Here is a 24142-nt window from a genome sequence, read left to right on the forward strand (position 1 = left end):
CTATAACTTTCCAGTTAAACTTTTCTATTAAATCTACTTGGGAACGTTCCAGGTGTAATTTGCAATATACCGTCGTATCTTGGCGAGGCCTAACCCTTTAATTCTGGCGAGAACGCAATAGCAGGCCGGCGTTGTTGAAAACTTGTCGCACTTTGGAGGTCGAACGGATTAGTCTCCTCCAGCCCTCCCAACTCTCTGACGCTTTTTGGTTAAGTTGGACCCTTCCCCCGTTGTCGAATTCCCCCCTCTCTTAAGGGTTAAGTTGATGATGATATCGTATCAATCATTTCTTTTCTGGCTGTCACCCGCCGGATTTTTTGATTGATGCGAGATCGGACGTTATAGGCTACACCGAGCGAGCTCTAGCTAGGATTAAAGCCAAGCGCCAGGCTCTCTCTCTCTCTCTTTCTCTGGTCTTCCCTCATACACCAGAAAAGGTCTTTGCTCTTTCAAGCAATAGCTAGTTTTTGCTTTAAACATCAGACCATAACTTGAAGCGCGAGAAACATTCTAGCCCAACGCGCTGTAATTCCCAATTTTGAAATCAAAATATCGTTACAACCCTGAATTATTTCAAGTTACGTACTTCCGGTATTACAAACCCTTCTCCAAATCAGCTAAGACCTTTATTAAGGCCATGGCGGTTGAAATTATATTTTTTTTCTTTAATATTATTATTATTTTCAACTCTATTATGGAGTATAATAACTAGGACGCGTTGGTTCCATTGGCTAAATTACTCTTTTTTTATTGGTACGTAGTGATACGTTTTTGACATTTCGGACTCTTTCGGCTGACCAGAGTTTTGTGGATAGGTTTAAAGCGGTTGACTGTACAGTGTATACATCCTTTGTTGATGGGTCCGGCGGGATCGTTGGGAGTTTATTTGATGTATTGGTGCTTTTTATATGCTTCTAAAAACCGCCGGAAGTGGTCCAATGAGATTTGGACCTAAATTTATAACAAAATATAAATATATCTGAAAGCACTCGGTCATGATTGTAAAAATAAATAGATGAGTGATAGTTGAGTGAACATTGACGAGTATGATAATATTTTTTTTCTTTCTCGTTCTATATCGACCTTATGTTCCTTTTAAAAACACATTCTATGCCCGAAGCTAGCCTTTAGTGCCACTACAGTTTGTTCAAGTTAAACTAAACTCTATTTGCCTATAAAGGATCCACGATTACTTTCGTATCGAACCCTATTTAAAATCAATATGTTTTGTTAAGATATTCCTACTCAAACCGAAGACGCTATTCTACTTCCTTCCAATCTGAGCTAAAATTCAATATTACTCAGAATGGATTAGCTAATCGTCGACAAGGGGTACTTGTTTTCCTTGTCTGGAGTATAACTGATCACGTGGAGTGACCTTGAACTTAGCTTAATGCGATTGGATAATGATATTATTACTTACGTCAACTGATCTACTAATATACTGGTCTCTACGGTTTTTGTCGCCTTTTTCAATTACCAATTCGATTTACTTAACAATTCTGTTACGCTACATACGGTTAGACTTCGTTATACTCGTGTAAATGTTTCCCGCGTTCGATAAAAGGGGGATCAACTCAAATCAGAAAGTTCTATAAGGAGTCTAGGACATTGTTTATCGACTACTTTCCAGTCAGAACCGCGACGCGGATATCTATATCTTCCTATCTATCCATATTCCATTTACTCTCTAGAAGCGGGAAAACAAGAATAAAATCCGTCAAAAGTTATTCGTCCAATCAGCGAGCGAGAATAGTAGAGGCTTTCTCAGTCTCCCGCTAGGAGCTTGGCGCTTTTCGTTTCCTCCGTTACTTTCGCGCGCGCATTCAATGAGAAGCTGGCAATCCAGGGGAGCTGGCACATCTGCTCCAGTTCCGCGGGACGGTTTACCCCAATTTAGAGCTTCCCCGCCGAGCCGAGCAAAGCCATACCCGAACCGAAGCGAGCGAGCGAGCTAACTATTAATCTTTTTGCCCCAGCCGGCTGCTAGTTTCAGTTTTCGCATCCCACAGTTTGTAGGTTATTACATAACAGGCGAGATGCCCAACAGGCTTACCTCTACAACGCTGCATTTCGACTCTGGTTGAATTTGTTAATAATAACTCGATTAATTATTGGTATTAACCGGCGGTTCGCTTTTTTCTTTTCTCTCTATCTCCCTCTCTCGTAAAACGATGTTGCTAAACCACCCTAATGTCGTATTTAATAACCCCGTTCGTGGGGTTGGGGAATTAACCATTAAGTACTTGTGGTATTTCGTCTTATTATCGTCGTCGTTTCTTCAGCTACCCGCGACGCAAGGTGCTAAGAGCAATGTGTCCTCCCATCAGTACAGTTACGATTGGGATCCGGGGTACGTACATTCGACCCGAACTGTTCTACCACGGTTTCCGTACCATCATCTTAGACACGATCACGAACTTTCGCTTCAAAATTTGGAGCGTCGAGGAGGAATCGGTGGTGGTGGTGTCCCGGCAGGGAATAACCGTCGCTCTTTAGCGTCCAGAGTGGCTCCGGGCAAGGTCAACGCTTCCCTGAACTACACTTGGCCCATTAAGAGAGTGGCTGAAATGGATGGAAAGATTATCTTGGGCGGTTTAATGATGATTCACGAGAGAGAGGACACCCTGATTTGCGGTCCCATTATGCCACAGGGTGGTATTCAAGCCTTGGAAGGTATGCTCTATACCCTGGATTGGGTCAACAAGAAGGAGGATTTTTTGCCAGGATTCCAGTTGGGTGCCTACGTCCTGGACGATTGTGATAAAGATACCTATGGCCTGGAACAAGCCGTTGATTTCATCAAAGGTAAACCACGTTTCCTTTCTGCCATTGGTTTATAATTTTAAAGTAACCATGATCCAGTCGTAATGGACTCGCTTTCAAATCTCCATGTCGTGAAAATATATTTTTTATGCAAAATATAACCTATTTTATACGCATTTAGTAAAAGTTTAAATAACAAAATATTTTGTTTCATTTTATCTAAACTGTAATCGAGAAATCCTTCAAAAAAAAAAAAAAAACCAAATGTTGCCAGCAACAAATGCGATTGTATCTCTTAGAGAAAAATGCATTTTTCTTGTTTTCTTCTTTAATTCATTTTCCGAATCATTACCTATATATTCTCCCCTCTTATCAAAATCCCTTTTTGCAATTTTAGAGTAATTTCTAAAGAAATGGGGAGACGTCGTTTTGTCTAGGATAACTAAACGCGGCGGCTTTTCTTTCAACAAATAATTTTCCCCTCGTGGGAAACCATTTGGTTGTATATCGTGTCTTAAACCATTTAATTCCGCCAGAAAAACAAATATAATATTTTACGCGCAAACTTCGCAACGAGAAAACTTTTATTTCTAAACGTTTTTCCCGTTAGTTACATTTATTTCATAAGTAAATTGATTCTTAAATAAGTTCATAATTTTTTTCCTCCCATTGATAATCTCATTCTCGTAAAGTAACTTTTCTTTTAGAGTCGAGATGAAGTTTTAAAAGTGGGACACGTAAAACCATAAATATTTCAAACGCAACTGTTTATTTTATTTTATTTCCAATATACGAGGAATTAAGCGTACCTTCCTCAAGCGTATTTTCAACTTAAATACGATTTACGTTTACAACCCCATTGGAAACGCGTAAACCAGTAAATATTACGTCTTCCGTGATTCAAAGTCGTCAACTATCGATATAAAGAAGGAATAAACTGGCATCGGAACGTTTCTCCGTTTATTATATTTATTCCCCGATAAGGAATTACGAATAGAAAGAAAATATAGGCCTATAGCCTATAGTATAGAATTTCTTATTTTTTTTGGCCAAAACCGTTATGTGTCTCGAGATCTATAAGAAAAAGTCGTGTAAGAAAAAATAAAATCCCAAAATAAACGTATCGGGTCCGCTTTTTACTCTTTCTCTAAACGGAAAATCGAAACTGTGGAATTTCACGTATAAAATATCCTATGATTTACGAGTTAATTTTCTTTTTGTGGTTTATGGTCATATCGAAACCAATATTCGGGGCTATGGGAATTTTTTTATATCTCGAGAAGTATTTTAGGAATCTCGTGAAATATTTTAGAAATCTCGTGAAATATTTAAGGAATCTCATTAAATATTTAAGGAATCTCGTGAAATATTTTAGAAATCTCGTGAAATATTTTAGGAATCTCGTGAAATATTGTAGAAATCTCGTGAAATGTTGTAGAAATCTCGCGAAATATTTCAGAAATTTCGCAGAAATATTGTAGAACCCTCGTGAAATATTTTTTAAATTGTAGAAATCTCGTGAAATATTGTAGAAATCTCGCGAAATATTGTAGAAATCTCGTGAAATATTTTAGGAATCTCGTCAAATGTTTTAGGAATCTCGTGAATTATTGTAGAAATCTCGTGAAGTATTTCAGAAATATTGTAGAACCCTCGTGAAATATTTTAGGAATCTCGTGAAATATTGTAGAAATCTCGTGAAGTATTTCAGAAATATTGTAGAACCCTCGTGAAATATTGTAGAACCCTCGTGAAATATTGTAGAAATCTCGTGAAGTATTTCAGAAATATTGTAGAACCCTCGTGAAATATTTTATAAATTGTAGAAATTTCGCGAAATATTATAGAAATATCGTGATTCTTTATTGTTAGTTCTGCCATGAACTGGTCCACCTTCTCTTGTAAACCTTAGCAGCATGTTCACACCTTTGAAATCACTTAATAACAAGATTCATTGGAATTTGGAAGCGTGCATGGCAGCATGGCGTCTGGGGAAATCTTCGTGACGGTAGAAACGTCGAGGCTTGAAGAATAATGATTTGAAAGGCGTTCAGTCCTACGGGAATCACACAGACGCTCGCTAGCTCGCGCGTCGTGGGCGTGTATATGGAATCGGAATTTCTTACAATTCGTATAAATGTATCTTTGAAAGAACCGAAATCCCACCGCGACTTTTATCATCTTGACTAGGCCGGAATCGTACACGCAGTCGTGCGCCGCCAAATCACTTATCATATTCTTGACTTTTGTGTCGGCCGACACTCCTATACGGACTGTAACGCCTTTCATAGTTTCCCCCCCCCTCCTCCCGCTCCCACCCTAGGGTAACATTTGTAAACGAAAACCTATTTGATTTTGTTGCCCTCTTTTCCCTACCATAGATCTTTCTCTATTTTGTAAGACCGTGTTCGGATCACAGACTGACTTTAAAATCACTTTCTAGGCCTATAAGATTTTCGTTATAAATACTTGAAAATGTACGTAAAAATTAAGTCCGCTTTTGTTATTTGAATTTCCCAAAATTACTAACTCGGAAATGCATGCCATTTTACTCGGTGTTGACGATCATAACGGTGTCGCTTTCTGTTGTAGCTCGAAGTCCAAAGCTCCAGGACCATAGAGACTTAACTAAAGCAACAAAGACTAAAGAAAAATAATATTTTAACCTCAATATACATTTTTGAAAACCTAGGACACTTATACTTCAAAAGGTTCCTTTCGAAAAATTTGTTTCAACGCAATTCTTTAAATGTTATTTTAATTTCAAAGAATCGCCTACGTTTAACTTAGGGAGAGAGAAACTAACATAGTTTGAACAAAGCTTTCAAAACTAGTGATGGTTGGAATATCCCCTCTTAGATCCGGAGGCTGAAGAGATATCTTTGAAGACCTATGCTCTCTCTCCCTCTTTACTTTCTCTCTTTCTTTCTTTGGTCTGAGAGAAGTTATAAGAGAAGACGGGCTTCCGATATCGAAGGGAAAAGTTCCGATGATCGATGTGATTCCTTCGACTAAGAAGTAAAAGATCTTGTAGCCGAATTCATCCCAAGTTTTCCAAGTCATCTGAGCGACTTCCATATGCCCGATAGCCCCCCCCCTCTTTGAACATTGATTACTATAGCTAGACGACGCTAAGCGATCCTAGAGTGAACTAAAGATGTTCTTCCTTTTCGCAAAGAGAGAGAGAAACTGGTATCCGATAGCGTCCAAACGATAAGGTTAATTATCTTGGAATGACTCTGAGATTCGGCTGTCGTTCTTCTTTAAGATTAAGTCTGATTGACCTTTATAGGCTTAAAGATCACTACTTAGAATCCCAATCTCTCATTTTCTGCCACGGTTTTTGCCAATTCTCACTCATTGCCTTTCGAAAGGGTAATTGTTTATCACGAGAGAGGTAAAAACTAAAGAGTATTTGAATTGTGTTTGGAGTTTGGGCAAATCCATTTGGGTTTTATTTTTTTAATTAACAGGGTTTCTGTTTTGGTCAGGGAAAACCTTGTAAATGTCACTTAGGGAAAGTAATTTTTCGGTTGAAAATATTCAGAATGAAACCTGTAAAAGTCAGGAAATAAAAAATATCTTTTCAGGCAAAACCAGCTGAATTACTATAACCCACTATTTTATTAATATATCAATTTGCATAGCATCCCACTAATGAGAGAACGGTCCTCATTGTATAATTACTTTTTCTCGTTTGGCCTAAATTACTTTAGATACCATACAACTATAGAAAAGAGAGAGAGAGAGTGAGAGAGGAGGGGGTCATTGAGAAGCGTTTTAGTTTTAGGTTGTAGGCTAGGCTATAAAACAATACGTGGATTCGGGCCTTGTATCTTTTTTTTTTAACTTAGCAAGCGCTTTAGGCCTAGGCTAAGTTCGAGAGTGTCCAATCACCCTTTCGCTGCCCTGACCTAGTAGTACTAAAAACTGTACGTGTTTACAGCTTAAGGGAATTAGCGTCTAGTGACTACGGGGCTATAAATAAAGGAAAGCGACCTTTAAAAATGAGAGAGAGAAGGTGCATGGGGGGGACTCGTTAACGGTAGTTATGCAAAGGCTTAGAGTGTAAACATTGCCCCAGTACCCATACAATGAAATGCACTTTAGATCTTGCTAAAACATTTGTAAAATATACTAACAAAAGGTGGTTGGTGCACGTGGTAAACACTAAACAGGGCGTGCTAGATACTGGGTTAAAAAATAGCAACGCTCATTAACACTTAGCAGGAGTGAAGTTTTATAATCGATGCAACACTTACCAGTGCCGCTTTCCTTTTCGTAAATTGCCAGAAAGGAAGGCGATATATAGAACCTCGTTCCATAAATTTAGGGCCTGCTGCGGCCCACGAGAACGACAAAGTTAGCTAGGGCTCTAGGAATATATATCAACCTTACCTCTCACCAATGTCCCCTGGTCAGATTTATAGCTCTTTCGCTTTAACGTTTATGTACGACCAACGTTTTGTGGCAGAATTCGGGAATAAAACAAGTACGGAAAGGTATTATTACATTCTTACGGTTGATATGTGTGTGTGCCTGTGTTCTTGAATGGGAAACAGTTTGAGGGAAACATAATCCGTGACCAAACATATTGAAAGTCTTTTGGTAAATGAGGGTTCAAGTGGTGAATTATTAGAATGATTAGTTCTATAGAGCCCGTTTTGCCATCAGGACATACGTAAGCGTGGCATACGTATCCTTGAAGACGTCCCCTAAAAAATCTTTGTTGTTAAAGGACATCCTAACCTCGGGCAATTCATTTAGTGGTCCCTAGTAATGGATGGTCGTTTGTAAGACGCGCCGAGCTGGCTATTGATGGTCATAGTGGACACGGCCAAGCATTACTCTTTTCAACTGTCCACTTCCCCCGCGGACTCACTCACTCGCGTGGTCCGTCCGGTCTTTAATCCTACAGGCCTCCCTCTATATGGTCCTTAAAGTTAGTTCCTTGTTATACTGACTTTTGGACGTACAACCCTCTTTTTCTTTCTTTTCGTTTGATTTTTAGGGCTAAAGAACTTTCTTTGAAACATCTACGCGGAGCCCCCTTAACGAAAAGACGAGCTTGTTAAGGATCTTACATCGAAAGTAACTGTTCTTTACTCCTAAAAAACCACAGTTGCGATTGGACGGTCGGGTCATTTTAGACCAGTGCAAGGAATAAGGACTTAGGTTTTATTTTCTCGCAAGCTAGGCAAGGTCGATGAGGTTAACGTTTCTTATCTTGATTCCTCTCTGCTGACTTTCCTTTCAAATCATTCTTTTGCTACGTAGTCCCCATGCTTTCGGAAATAGACATTTTGTGTCCAATCGATCCTAAGAAGAAGAAATCATAATTACTTAGTGTCGAGTTTCGCACTAACTAGAAGACGTTTAAATCGAAAAAAGTCCTCTCATCACGCCACTAAAAGTATTGACAGCAAAAAAGAAAAAAAAATTAAGAAAAAGTAACCGTCCTCACGAATGACTTCATTCTGTAACCCTACACTTGCCGCCCTTTCTATATACCGAACTTTCAGTTGCCTGGAAAACGAAAATCCAATTTGATATATTTTTTTTTTCTGTGGAATAGGTATAGGCTGCACGCGTCTGTACTTTGTCCCTTAGTACTTTCAGAGCTTAAAAGCGACAGAAGAATTTGGTGTCCATTGCTGGCTGGCGGTCCATGGTTTCTGTATTACTTTGGGAAGGTTTTGGGGATTGTCTCATTTGAACCCAATAAGGTTGCTGCATGGGTTAGAAGAAACGGGATAGTGTCAAATCGTACACAGGATCTTAACGTCAATCCATATCCACGCGGTACATGATATGTCGCGATTATGATTAACAACTAAAAGACACGATTAGCAACTCAAAAGCAAGATTAGTTAAAACTATCCTCCGTTTGATATAAAGACTCTGGTTACTTCACCGTCTTCTTCTTCTCTATTTACCAAATTCCGTCTCGTTTCTTTTTTCTGTTGTTTTCTTTATTTTCTTTTTCAAAGAAATCTGTTCCATTCCCAGCAATATAGATTGTAAAAGTCCGGTTTGTATTTTTTTGTTTGAAGATTTCGATTTCTACGTGTGTAAAAGAGGTTTACCTCTATATATTGACGGCGGCTTTTGATATATCGTGGTATGTCTAAAGATTGTGGTCAATTCGATACCGTGACCTTTCACCCGCCCCCCCCCGCGCAACACTGATCTCGTTTCCGTCCTGCGCTTATTATACAAATTGAAGAGAAAACGAGTGTTTTTACACCTTCTTTTGTCAAATAAATCGAAAACAATTTGGTAAATAATTACTTAGTTTTTAATATGGCATTCACTATCCTTTATATCTTACATCTAAAGTAATTCGCGCAATTTTTATTCCCTTTATGGTGCTTCTATTACGCGCAACAGGTGGGACTTGCACGCCCCTCTAACAGTTATAAAGAACTACTAAGATTGAGTAAACAGGTATTCCGTTTACGTATCCTGTCCATTTCAATGTAAAGTCCTTGTAGCTTTAAAAACTTTAAAACCGCGGCGATGCATGCAGTTCTAGCTTCTTTTTTTAAGGATAAAAGATATTAAAAAGAGTTTGTTTAAGAAGTTGAAAAGAGAAAGAGAAAAACATTTTAAAGAAAAGAAAAAATGTTTTTGTGGACTCCCTCGCTTCCACCCCGTGTCCTTCTCTTGTCAAAATCATAAACTTTCTCGTTCTGTTACAGCTTTACTTGTTACCGAAGCCGAACGCTATAACTTGAAAGCCTTTTTCAGTTATTCTTGGTAACATTTTAAAATGCAATTTTCCCTATAAAGTCTCTCGCGTGGGAGGTAATCCTTAAGGATTCAAAGGCGAGCAACCAAGCCTATCTCGGGCAGGTGGATGCGTCGGATAATTTGTCCTAAGTCACTCCATACAGGCCGTGTTTGTTTTTATACGCGGTGATATTGAGGGGTAACTATTTATGGACATTCTGGAGTGATCGAGGCCTTCCTATTGGAGAATAATAAGCCATACACTTTTAAAGGAATTTTTTTATCTATAGGTTTTTGGCATTTAGAAATTATACGTTTCTCCTCGCAACGTTGGTTGTTATAATAAGTTTGTAAGGTTATAATCAGATCTAATAATTATTATACAGAATTGATCGCGTTTGTCGTGTACGTACCTGAGTATTACAAGCAGCGACGTATACGCGGCGTTGAACGACCTTTAACCAGAGTTATTTGATAAATGGTTAATTGTTTCAAAACTCGCAATTGGCTCGATATTTCGTTATCTAAACAGTATACACCGTTTTTCCATAGTTATACCTGCAAAATCTTTTCGAGTTAATGTTAGGAATTATTACATTTGTTTGACGCCAACGGGTTACACTCAATTTTCTCAACCATTTATGTAAAAACCTTTGGTATATCGCGTCGTCGTAATGGTGGTTACAATTGAATTTAATTATTCAGTCAAATATATCTCCCCATTTCTAAATTAATTAAATAATTTATTTATTAATTATTTCAGGTTCCCACCTCAAACCCAGGGTTCATACAAACCTGAAAATTAATTTTTTTAGTAAAATTCAGGGCAATCAGGGAAATTTGTGAGGTATGACTATAGTAGACAACTCCCATTGTTATTACTCCATGGGGAAAAATTCGCAAGTAAATTAGCTCAAATAGCGCATTTGTATATGTATCGGCTGTGTAGTGGTTATGTCATCCGCTTCACACACGGAAGGCCCCGGGTTCGAGACCAAGTGGGCGCGGAGAAATTCTTTTATGCTCGTTAGTTAAAATTCACTACTAAATTAGCTCAAAGAAGGTTCAACGTCGTGTATCGTGGCTCAGTTGGTAGAGTCATTGAATGCCAGTGCCTAAAGATCAATCTTCGAAGATGGTCAGTGGCCGAAGTGGTCAGTATCCCACAGTGGATCAGTACTCGAAGTGGTCAGTATCCCACAGTGGATCAGTACTCGAAGTGGTCGGTATCCCACAGTGGATCAGTACTCGAAGTGGTCGGTATCCCACAGTGGATCAGTACTCGAAGTGGTCAGTGCCCGGTGAAGTCGTGTCTAATGTGGTCCGTGCTCAGATACCGAAGTTACTATTTAAAGTTAGTTTTTATTTCAAATAAGATTTAGTCAAACGATGTCCACTTGCATATGTATCGGCTGTGCAGTGGTTATGTCATACTCTTCACATACGGAAGACCCTGGGTTCGAGACCAAGTGGGCGCGGAGTTCTTTTATGCTCGTTAGTTTAAATTCACAACTAAATTAGCTCAAATAGCGCACTTGTATATGTATCGGCTGTGTAGTGGTTATGGCATCCGCTTCACACCCGGAAGGGCCCGGGTTCGAGACCAAGTGGGCGCGGAGAAATTCTTTTATGCTCGTTAGTTAAAATTCAGAACTAAATTAGCTCAAATAGAGCAGTTGCATATGTATCGGCTGTGTAGTGGTTATGGCATCCGCTGCATACCCGGAAGGGCTCGGGTTCGAGACCACGTGGGTGCGGAGAAGTTCTTTTATGCTCGTTAGTTTAAATTCACAACTAAATTAGCTCAAAAGCGCACATGCATATGTATCGGCTGTGTAGTGGTTATGGCATCCGCTTCACACTCGGAAGGGCCCGGGTTCGAGACCACGTGGGGGCGGAGAAGTTCTTTTATGCTCGTTAGTTTAAATTCACAACTAAATTAGTCAAATAGCGCTCTTGTATATGTATCGGCGGTGTAGTGGTTATGGCATCCGCTTCATTCCCGGAAGGGCCCGGGTTCGAGACCAAGTGGGCGCGGAGAAATTCTTTTATGCTCGTTAGTTAAAATTCACTACTAAATTAGCTCAAAGAAGGTTCAACGTTGTGTATCGTGGCTCAGTTGGTAGAGTCATTGAATGCCAGTGCCTAAAAGATCAATCTTCGAAGATGGTCAGTGGCCGAAGTGGTCAGTATCCCACAGTGGATCAGTACTCGAAGTGGTCAGTATCCCACAGTGGATCAGTACTCGAAGTGGTCGGTATCCCACAGTGGATCAGTACTCGAAGTGGTCGGTATCCCACAGTGGATCAGTACTCGAAGTGGTCAGTGCCCGGTGAAGTCGTGTCTAATGTGGTCCGTGCTCAGATACCGAAGTTACTTTTTAAAGTTAGTTTTTATTTCAAATAAGATTTAGTCAAACGATGTCCACTTGCATATGTATCGGCTGTGCAGTGGTTATGAAGGGCCCGGGTTCGAGACCACGTGGGCGCGGAGTTCTTTTATGCTCGTTAGTTTAAATTCACAACTAAATTAGCTCAAATAGCGCACTTGTATATGTATCGGCTGTGTAGTGGTTATGGCATCCGCTTCACACCCGGAAGGGCTCGGGTTCGAGACCACGTGGGTGCGGAGAAGTTCTTTTATGCTCGTTAGTTTAAATTCACAACTAAATTAGCTCAAAAGCGCACATGCATATGTATCGGCTGTGTAGTGGTTATGGCATCCGCTTCACACCCGGAAGGGCCCGGGTTCGAGACCAAGTGGGCGCGGAGAAATTCTTTTATGCTCGTTAGTTAAAATACAGAACTAAATTAGCTCAAATAGAGCAGTTGCATATGTATCGGCTGTGTCGTGGTAATGGCATCCGCTTCATACCCGGAAGGGCCCGGGTTCGAGACCGCGTGGGTGCGGAGAAGTTCTTTTATGCTCGTTAGTTTAAATTCACAACTAAATTAGCTCAAAAGCGCACAAGCATATATATCGGGTGTGTAGTGGTTATGGCGTCCGCTTCACACCCGGAAGGACCCGGGTTCGAGACCAAGTGGGCGCGGAGAAGTTGTTTTGTGCTCGTTAGTTTAAATTCACAACTAAATTAGCTCAAATAGCGCATTTGTATATGTATCGGCTGTGTAGTGGTTATGTCATCCGCTTCACACACGGAAGGCCCCGGGTTCGAGACCAAGTGGGCGCGGAGAAATTCTTTTATGCTCGTTCGTTAAAATTCACTACTAAATTAGCTCAAAGAAGGTTCAACGTCGTGTATCGTGGCTCAGTTGGTAGAGTCATTGAATGCCAGTGCCTAAAAGATCAATCTTCGAAGATGGTCAGTGGCCGAAGTGGTCAGTATCCCACAGTGGATCAGTACTCGAAGTGGTCAGTATCCCACAGTGGATCAGTACTCGAAGTGGTCAGTATCCCACAGTGGATCAGTACTCGAAGTGGTCGGTATCCCACAGTGGATCAGTACTCGAAGTGGTCGGTATCCCACAGTGGATCAGTACTCGAAGTGGTCAGTGCCCGGTGAAGTCGTGTCTAATGTGGTCCGTGCTCAGATACCGAAGTTACTATTTAAAGTTAGTTTTTATTTCAAATAAGATTTAGTCAAACGATGTCCACTTGCATATGTATCGGCTGTGCAGTGGTTATGTCATACTCTTCACATACGGAAGACCCTGGGTTCGAGACCAAGTGGGCGCGGAGTTCTTTTATGCTCGTTAGTTTAAATTCACAACTAAATTAGCTCAAATAGCGCACTTGTATATGTATCGGCTGTGTAGTGGTTATGGCATCCGCTTCACACCCGGAAGGGCCCGGGTTCGAGACCAAGTGGGCGCGGAGAAATTCTTTTATGCTCGTTAGTTAAAATTCAGAACTAAATTAGCTCAAATAGAGCAGTTGCATATGTATCGGCTGTGTAGTGGTTATGGCATCCGCTGCATACCCGGAAGGGCTCGGGTTCGAGACCACGTGGGTGCGGAGAAGTTCTTTTATGCTCGTTAGTTTAAATTCACAACTAAATTAGCTCAAAAGCGCACATGCATATGTATCGGCTGTGTAGTGGTTATGGCATCCGCTTCACACTCGGAAGGGCCCGGGTTCGAGACCACGTGGGGGCGGAGAAGTTCTTTTATGCTCGTTAGTTTAAATTCACAACTAAATTAGTCAAATAGCGCTCTTGTATATGTATCGGCGGTGTAGTGGTTATGGCATCCGCTTCATTCCCGGAAGGGCCCGGGTTCGAGACCAAGTGGGCGCGGAGAAATTCTTTTATGCTCGTTAGTTAAAATTCACTACTAAATTAGCTCAAAGAAGGTTCAACGTTGTGTATCGTGGCTCAGTTGGTAGAGTCATTGAATGCCAGTGCCTAAAAGATCAATCTTCGAAGATGGTCAGTGGCCGAAGTGGTCAGTATCCCACAGTGGATCAGTACTCGAAAGTGGTCAGTATCCCACAGTGGATCAGTACTCGAAGTGGTCGGTATCCCACAGTGGATCAGTACTCGAAGTGGTCGGTATCCCACAGTGGATCAGTACTCGAAGTGGTCAGTGCCCGGTGAAGTCGTGTCTAATGTGGTCCGTGCTCAGATACCGAAGTTACTTTTTAAAGTTAGTTTTTATTTCAAATAAGATTTAGTCAAACGATGTCCACTTGCATATGTATCGGCTGTGCAGTGGTTATGAAGGGCCCGGGTTCGAGACCACGTGGGCGCGGAGTTCTTTTATGCTCGTTAGTTTAAATTCACAACTAAATTAGCTCAAATAGCGCACTTGTATATGTATCGGCTGTGTAGTGGTTATGGCATCCGCTTCACACCCGGAAGGGCTCGGGTTCGAGACCACGTGGGTGCGGAGAAGTTCTTTTATGCTCGTTAGTTTAAATTCACAACTAAATTAGCTCAAAAGCGCACATGCATATGTATCGGCTGTGTAGTGGTTATGGCATCCGCTTCACACCCGGAAGGGCCCGGGTTCGAGACCAAGTGGGCGCGGAGAAATTCTTTTATGCTCGTTAGTTAAAATACAGAACTAAATTAGCTCAAATAGAGCAGTTGCATATGTATCGGCTGTGTCGTGGTAATGGCATCCGCTTCATACCCGGAAGGGCCCGGGTTCGAGACCGCGTGGGTGCGGAGAAGTTCTTTTATGCTCGTTAGTTTAAATTCACAACTAAATTAGCTCAAAAGCGCACAAGCATATATATCGGGTGTGTAGTGGTTATGGCGTCCGCTTCACACCCGGAAGGACCCGGGTTCGAGACCAAGTGGGCGCGGAGAAGTTGTTTTGTGCTCGTTAGTTTAAATTCACAACTAAATTAGCTCAAATAGCGCATTTGTATATGTATCGGCTGTGTAGTGGTTATGTCATCCGCTTCACACACGGAAGGCCCCGGGTTCGAGACCAAGTGGGCGCGGAGAAATTCTTTTATGCTCGTTCGTTAAAATTCACTACTAAATTAGCTCAAAGAAGGTTCAACGTCGTGTATCGTGGCTCAGTTGGTAGAGTCATTGAATGCCAGTGCCTAAAAGATCAATCTTCGAAGATGGTCAGTGGCCGAAGTGGTCAGTATCCCACAGTGGATCAGTACTCGAAGTGGTCGGTATCCCACAGTGGATCAGTACTCGAAGTGGTCGGTATCCCACAGTGGATCAGTACTCGAAGTGGTCGGTATCCCACAGTGGATCAGTACTCGAAGTGGTCAGTGCCCGGTGAAGTCGTGTCTAATGTGGTCCGTGCTCAGATACCGAAGTTACTTTTTAAAGTTAGTTTTTATTTCAAATAAGATTTAGTCAAACGATGTCCACTTGCATATGTATCGGCTGTGCAGTGGTTATGTCATACTCTTCACATACGGAAGACCCTGGGTTCGAGACCAAGTGGGCGCGGAGAAATTCTTTTATGCTCGTTAGTTAAAATTCAGAACTAAATTAGCTCAAATAGAGCAGTTGCATATGTATCGGCTGTGTAGTGGTTATGGCATCCGCTGCATACCCGGAAGGGCACGGGTTCGAGACCAAGTGGGCGCGGAGAAGTTCTTTTATGCTCGTTAGTTTAAATTCACAACTAAATTAGCTCAAAAGCGCACATGCATATGTATCGGCTGTGTAGTGGTTATGGCATCCGCTTCACACCCGGAAGGGCCCGGGTTCGAGACCAAGTGGGCGCGGAGAAATTCTTTTATGCTCGTTAGTTAAAATACAGAACTAAATTAGCTCAAATAGAGCAGTTGCATATGTATCGGCTGTGTAGTGGTTATGGCATCCGCTTCATACCCGGAAGGGCTCGGGTTCGAGACCACGTGGGTGCGGAGAAGTTCTTTTATGCTCGTTAGTTTAAATTCACAACTAAATTAGCTCAAAAGCGCACATGCATATGTATCGGCTGTGTAGTGGTTATGGCATCCGCTTCACACCCGGAAGGGCCCGGGTTCGAGACCAAGTGGGCGCGGAGAAATTCTTTTATGCTCGTTAGTTAAAATACAGAACTAAATTAGCTCAAATAGAGCAGTTGCATATGTATCGGCTGTGTAGTGGTTATGGCATCCGCTTCATACCCGGAAGGGCTCGGGTTCGAGACCACGTGGGTGCGGAGAAGTTCTTTTATGCTCGTTAGTTTAAATTCACAACTAAATTAGCTCAAAAGCGCACATGCATATGTATCGGCTGTGTAGTGGTTATGGCATCCGCTTCACACTCGGAAGGGCCCGGGTTCGAGACCACGTGGGGGCGGAGAAGTTCTTTTATGCTCGTTAGTTTAAATTCACAACTAAATTAGTCAAATAGCGCTCTTGTATATGTATCGGCGGTGTAGTGGTTATGGCATCCGCTTCATTCCCGGAAGGGCCCGGGTTCGAGACCAAGTGGGCGCGGAGAAATTCTTTTATGCTCGTTAGTTAAAATTCACTACTAAATTAGCTCAAAGAAGGTTCAACGTTGTGTATCGTGGCTCAGTTGGTAGAGTCATTGAATGCCAGTGCCTAAAAGATCAATCTTCGAAGATGGTCAGTGGCCGAAGTGGTCAGTATCCCACAGTGGAACAGTACTCGAAGTGGTCAGTATCCCACAGTGGATCAGTACTCGAAGTGGTCGGTATCCCACAGTGGATCAGTACTCGAAGTGGTCGGTATCCCACAGTGGATCAGTACTCGAAGTGGTCAGTGCCCGGTGAAGTCGTGTCTAATGTGGTCCGTGCTCAGATACCGAAGTTACTTTTTAAAGTTAGTTTTTATTTCAAATAAGATTTAGTCAAACGATGTCCACTTGCATATGTATCGGCTGTGCAGTGGTTATGAAGGGCCCGGGTTCGAGACCACGTGGGCGCGGAGAAGTTCTTTTATGCTCGTTAGTTTAAATTCACAACTAAATTAGCTCAAATAGCGCACTTGTATATGTATCGGCTGTGTAGTGGTTATGGCATCCGCTTCACACCCGGAAGGGCCCGGGTTCGAGACCAAGTGGGCGCGGAGAAATTCTTTTATGCTCGTTAGTTAAAATTCAGAACTAAATTAGCTCAAATAGAGCAGTTGCATATGTATCGGCTGTGTCGTGGTAATGGCATCCGCTTCATACCCGGAAGGGCCCGGGTTCGAGACCGCGTGGGTGCGGAGAAGTTCTTTTATGCTCGTTAGTTTAAATTCACAACTAAATTAGCTCAAAAGCGCACAAGCATATATATCGGCTGTGTAGTGGTTATGGCGTCCGCTTCACACCCGGAAGGACCCGGGTTCGAGACCAAGTGGGCGCGGAGAAGTTGTTTTGTGCTCGTTAGTTTAAATTCACAACTAAATTAGCTCAAATAGCGCACTTGCATATGTATCGGCTGTGTAGTGGTTATGGCATCCGCTTCACACCCGGAAGGGCCCGAGTTCGAGACCAAGTGGGCGCGGAGAAATTCTTTTATGGTCGTTAGTTTAAATTCGCAACTAAATTAGCTCAAACAGGGTCCAACATATAGTGTATCTTGGCTCAGTTGGTAGAGTCATTGAATGCCAGTGCCTAAAAGATCAATCTTCGAAGATGGTCAGTATCGTATAGTGGATGCACACTTGTATATGTACCTGTGGTGCTGGGCTGCATTTGGGAAAGTCCGGGAAATATCTGGAAAACTCAGGGAAATCGGTTTCCCAAAAGTTGTATGAACCCTGAAACCTCCGTCTCTGGTCTTAGTGATTGATATCGCTCGCTAGACCGCGTAATTAGTCGGTCTCCTTTTTGAAGTTCACATACTCCAGACTATGTATAATAATAACTTAGCAACGTATATTGGACATTTTAGATTAATGAAGTAATATGATTTGAAATTCCGGCATAAATTTATAATTATAATATTACGGAGAATCGTATAGTAATGAATTTATAATTCTGACTCTCAAAATATCATACTTGTTGTGTAAACTAATCATTCAAAATTGTTACCTTATGGACTCTAGAATGAATTTATTATGTTCTTCAAACAAACCAACAAGGAGTTTCATATTACTTCAGTGTTTCTGTTTATACCTTGTTTGTACCTTAATTCTACGAAAGATAGAGTTGATTGAGAAATAAATAACACATTCGTTGTGGCTGAATTCTATAGTGTTTCTCGGATGAAAATCCTCAATTAATATTTCACCGAGCGTCATACCTATTGTTAATACTTTACTGTTTGCGTTTGCCTTTCACCAAATGCCGTCCAGACTGTATCTCTATGATTAATTTATGTAGCAAAAGCTCATATACGTTATTTCAAGGTACGGACTTTTGGTTCCAAATTTAGATATTTAATTTTGGAGGAAGCGGCGGAAGTTTCATATTTCTAAGACAAATGCCTCCGGTTAGCGTAAATATTGGTTTAAATATCGTAATTAGATTTTCCTTCCGAAATTTTAGACTTTTAAGATTATCCCAAACGCCAGTCGCCAAAATTGAAAGATAATAGGCGTGTAAAGTATAAATTACCTCGGAAGTAAAATAAACCGAAGTTAACAGTCATCGCTCTTGAATTTTTTGGTTGTATACATGGGTCTTCCAAAAAAGCGAGGGTAATTATAGGAAAGTTACATTTTCGCCTCAAAATTGATTTCCCATAGAACTCACTTCGGACCTTTATAAACTTAATCGACATGATAACTTCCAGTTAACATAAATTTAAAATTTTTGTTTGGTTTTAAGTACCTATACTGTTAAGGACGTATTCTCAGTAAGCCAGTATAGCCCATCCGGCACATACTAGGAGGTTTAAGAGCTTTGGAGAGATCAATTAAACCCAGTGTGTATATATGCACGTTCGGTTTCAATTTTCGAATATAATACTCCTTAATTATACCAGAAATATATACATATATATCACGGGGTCGAGAGTGTTGAAATGCCATTCATTTTAGAAAAGTGGCAATTAATATTTTGAAACTTTAATCTGCTGGAAATTAATTTATTTATTTTTCTATAAACACCTTTCTTTAATAACATATTTACGCGGCGTAATTGTATGGTCTTAGAAACTGCGCCAAACACACTGCATACATTAATATATGAGTTTAAAAGCGTACTCTTATGATCGATCCCTTATGCTTATTGCCATTCGAGGTGTTAAACTTTACAGAAGACGAACCTTGAATTGATAATTATTGCCGAATCTGATATAACGTTCGATTGGAATCGCTTCTCGCGTATATACGGTGGAATTAAACTGGTTCAGTAGACCAAATGTAACTCGGTTTCTATAGCACTCTAGTTTTCTCAAAATTCTCAGTTATTGAGGGTTTAATTTAATTAGAGTTGGTGCGTATAATATATAATCCGGAACTGATGGATTAAGGGGATGTATGAAGGACCCGATGCGAGGGGTCGGTCATTCATGAAATCCCGTACGCTACCCGTGAAATCCAATTTATGAAATCCGAAATCAATGCTGATTTCGAAATCAAATAAAAAATCCGAAATCAGCAACGAAATCACAAAATCAGTAAAGAAATCATAAAATCAGTTAAAAAAATCACAAAATCAACAAAGAAATCACGAAATCAACATAGGAATCACGAAATCAGGAGCGAAATCACAAAATCTGAAGCAAAATCAGTAAAGAAATCGTGAAATCCACTACAAAATTCACGAAATCCAAAATCAAAAGAAATCACAAAATCCAACGAAATTACGGGGAAAAATCTCAAAATCCGAGGAAATCACGCGAAAAACCTCAAAATCCAACGGAGTCAAGGGAAATATCGCAAAATCAGTCGAAATCACGGTAAAAATAGCAAAATCCGACAGTTTCACGGGAAAAGTCTCAAAATTCGATGAAATCCATTGGATTTTATCGAATTCTGAAATCCAACAAATTCCGACGAAATCAAACGAAATCAAATGAAATCCAATGAAATAAAATGAAATAAAATGAAATCCAATGAAATCCGACGAAATCAAATTGGATTTCGAAATCCCGTACACTTTTTCCTAAACGTCCGACCCCTCGACCCGATGCCCCTGCAGGGCTCCTTCGTATTGAAGAATATGCTTTTTATTTTTGGAGCACACGTATTTTAGCCCCATGGGCTTGCAAAAGAATCATAGAACAATCAGCGGCTTCCAATATGCAAATTAGCAATAAAGGTTGCTTTCTACAATTCTATTGTAATACCAGGAACTGGATTGAATCCTAAGTATTTGTGGATACTATATTAACATTGATAATTATTACTCTGATTTTAAGATATACAGGGTGTTTCTGTTAAGTCTGCAGCCATGAATTAAGGGGGATGTTCTTTGGGAAATCAATTTCGACTATAGAAAATGTAACTTCTATCTATCTCCATTTTGTTTGAAACAAGGGACACTGTTTCAAATCGAGTTAAGATTGGTCAAAGTATTTTACGGATGACCCCTTAAATTTAATTAAGAAACTGATTGAGACAATGATTAATTAATAATTTAATTAAGGGGTCATCCCTAAAACACTCATTAAATCATAACTCGAAAACAATGGCCCGGACGGAAAAATTTAGATAGAAGTTAATTTTCGGCTCAAAATCGATTTCTCAAAGAACATCCCCTTATATCAGAAACCCGGAAAGTCCTTCACCTACTCTATTTAAGGATGGTAAATACTTGAGGTTTATATCTATACAGTATGTAAGAATAATTACACCTGGTATATGTTTCTGTTTGGATTTTGGTAGCTGTTTCTAATCTGAAACCATTAAACCTCTCCTCGTTCCCAACGCCCCTGTTGAGGGAATGCAATTTTGGGAAGTCCAAGTCCAAAAGTAGTTGGGCGTATTTCCTTCCTCAATCTACATCGAGTTCTGGCCGCTCTCTAGAGTATATTGACTCGGTAGAGTTCTTGATTTATGCAAAATTTTAAGACCTTATGTTTCGATCTTTACGTCAATGTTTGTTTAAGTGAAATTCCACGAAGTTAATGGATACTTAAATATTTGTGATTTTTATTTCAAAATCCATTAGCTGTTTAAATATTTTAGTCTTATGGAGTCGCTTTGCTCTGCGTTGTCTGAATGGTCCTTAAGATCTCACTGATATTTAAAAGCTAATTAAGCGTGTGGACAGACGTAAATTAGAATCGGTATTTTTCTGGTATATCAAGGTCACTGGAAATTAAACGACTGTGTTTGGATCACGAAACAAATTACTTCTTCAGTAGACTTTGCTTGATACGTCGGGTCTTTCTTTTTTATTTATCAGTGTATAATGATGATGGTTAATTAATAAACTAATTAGACGTAATTCATTGTTTCCAGGTTCTATCAGCAACATTGACGATGGTACTTACAGATGTCCGGATGGCTCAGTCCCTAGCATACGTCAGAAAGTCATTTCGGGCGTATTGGGAGCGGCTTCCAGCGTCACGTCGATTCAAGTGGCCAACTTGCTTCGCCTCTTTAGAATTCCACAGGTAAGAACCAACCAGGCTACCTTTTTTTAATGTTTCATTTAGTATTCTGCACATAAGTCCCCGTAGGGTGTTGTTTTCGACGTGTTACTTGCGCTTAAGTTAAATTGATCAATTTTTAATTATAACATTAAAAAACTACGGGACTCTAGAGGTTTCTGGTAAAGGTTTTGACGGTTGTCTCTTTGGGAGCGAGAGAGCTTTTGTTTGGTAGGAGGAGGTGGTAGCTGAACAAACCTCTTCACTATAAACTTTTGAAGCGTTACTCTTGAGCTTTTTGAATCGAATTTTGGTTTGGATAGGTTGTTAATTAAAATATCCCCGAATTTTGAGGTGGGTTTAAAATTCCCGAGGAAAGGAGTTTAACTTTGAAGCAACGATCTTAAAGGTGTACTGAAATGCTAGGAAAGAAGTATTTTAATTTTAGGCATAGTACCTTATTGGTAGTAGAGTTAAACATTGAAAAATACTGGTTTTTATGAGAAATATATGCACCCCATATCAAACATACCGAAGTACAATAGGTTCAATGGGGAATTTGTAGAGTTTTAGTATCTCTATCCAATACCACCACCTATACTCGCCCGATCACGAACTTTGGGTTAAATTAACCCAAAAAAAGGTGGAATTTTATCTCCCAATTAACTCGATTAAATCCTAACGTTAATTAACAATTGCTTACCCCCCCCCCCTCACTAGTTTATGCTGAATAGATACTTTTGTCGTTCTTTCCGTGGCGCCTTGAATAAACACCTGCTCCTTTTTCCTTTGCTCTATCTATAATCCAAGAAAAACAACTTAGCTGTCAAATTAGCGCTACCCGAGGAGGAAGACGTACAAGTGCTAATGAAAAAGTAAAAAGAATAAAAAAGTCTGGTGGACCAAACCAGTAATTAGAACGTACGTCTTTTACCCCCCCCCCCCCCGGTTAAGTATTAATCACTCATCCACATAAAACTAACGAACGCGATGGCGTATGGACCTTACTTACTGTAATCAGAAGTTTATTAGAAACTAGAAGTATTGAGTCATGTGACATTACAATGAAAACCTACTTTGGAATTGGCGAATTGGCCTGATAATAATTTTAATTTTAAGTCGCTATAATAATTTCCGTTTAATACTTCGAGAGTCTCATAAACTTCTGTATTTACTATTCTTGAAGGATGCTAGGGATGACCCGAGATAATTTTTTTTCTTTGACGTTGCGAGGCTTGTTTAAGTTTTTAAAAAGAAGGGATACCATCCGAGATTAAAGACATCATCTATCAGTCTTATAAGACGACGGAGCTCTTGATAAAAAGGGATTTCTTAAACTTATCATCGACGTTGTTTGAACTGGACTTAATGAGCTGGATCTCTTTTCTTTTTTATTCTTTTGTTTCTCCGTGAAATTTGTCCTGGGGATATTGAGGAAATGGATTACGTCATTCTTAATCTTAAAGTAGTTGCATTATTTGTTTTATCGGTTCTTGGTAGTTCTTTCTCTCTGCTAATTTCACAAGTATTGTGTTAATTAGTAATTTATGTTTCGCTATACAAAGTTTGTGTAATTATATAGTTATATTTGTCAATTTAAGCCGATTACGAACTGTAAACTCACTTCGTACAAATATTGTTCTTGTCATAGTAGATTTGAACCGTACGCTTCCGTTAATTTAAAAGAGGTCCTTGAACAAATTAAAATGTAATTTTAAGCATTGATGGAGCACGACTTTTCTCTAATTATTTGGAAACTAGACTCGTTACTGCTCATCTCATCCGGTAGTGCCTCTTAATTCCGACCCTTAATTTCGAGGAAAACTCAATTTAAGAGTTCATTTTAATGAAAATGTTTCTCTTATTCTTTCACTCTTTCTCCCTTAATTTGATTCCCGTTGAAAATTAAGGGCTTCAAATTAAGCCAGCCAACTCTGATGTCAGAAAAGCATCCGAATTTAATTAATTAAAATATTGCAAATCCGATTATAAACAAATTAAAAATAGATATATTATTCATTTGAAGATTATACAAGCGGGGATAATACTCTATTTCTCTCTTCCCCTCCTCTGTAATATTGTCGTAACGCGGGAAATTACTTTCTCTCTAGAATTTCCGTTCAATGGAGAGAAAGAGAAAAAAATTAATTTAACGAAAATATTTCTGTAAGGAATTGAATTACAAGACACCCAGAAATTATCTATTATAGATAAAAAGAAGTATTGAAAGTTGTAGTTTTAGCGTTGAGTATGTTATATAAGTTTTCTTAGATGTACTATCTACATTTTATTATTTTATCGGTGGGTTCCCGGAAATTAGAAAGAACTTATTTGACGGGGTTTTTTATTCAATCTTTTTTATGTTTTTTATGGCAGAGAATGACACCAAAAAAACCTGTACCAAAATCTTGTTTTTTTCTTCGTGTCTTTATTTCGGGTTTCATCAATTCCAATTTACACTATAACCACAAGGTAATAATGTTCGAAGGTACTAACCCCCTTCGTTTCGTTTTGAAAGTTGCGAAGTAGAGGTCGTCAAAGTAGAGAGACATTTTTTGAAAACGTAGACACTCTCGAGACGCAAATTGGAGACGTACCCCTCGACTATACTGAGCATCTTGTGGCATTTCTTTAAACTAAACAACAACTATGACTCGCTTAAAATCAAGATGTAATAAACATACGATAAGAAATAGGGAATGATTCAATCACTTGGATTAGTTTTATTACCTTGTGATATAACTTTTTCAGAGCACTCCTTGCCTGGTGTACTGTACTCCTTG

At 39.8% G+C, this 24142-nt stretch overlaps 1 protein-coding gene across 1 annotated transcript in view; it reads left to right on the top strand.

Moving 5' to 3' along the window:
- Positions 1-2174: 2174 nt before the first annotated feature.
- Positions 2175-24142, top strand: part of LOC149702420 (metabotropic glutamate receptor 2-like) — a 67043-nt gene continuing 45075 nt past the window's right edge. Inside the window, exons 1-2 of the mRNA XM_089867116.1 lie at positions 2175-2808; positions 21229-21383. Of these exons, the coding sequence (XP_089723242.1) occupies positions 2175-2808; positions 21229-21383 (789 nt within the window). The remainder of the gene's footprint in view (positions 2809-21228; positions 21384-24142) is intronic.

The sequence above is a fragment of the Phalangium opilio genome, unplaced genomic scaffold, assembly GCF_054372755.1.
Source record: "Phalangium opilio isolate 3A_F unplaced genomic scaffold, DU_Popi_V2 ptg000017l_1, whole genome shotgun sequence".
Lineage (NCBI taxonomy): Eukaryota > Metazoa > Arthropoda > Arachnida > Opiliones > Phalangiidae > Phalangium > Phalangium opilio.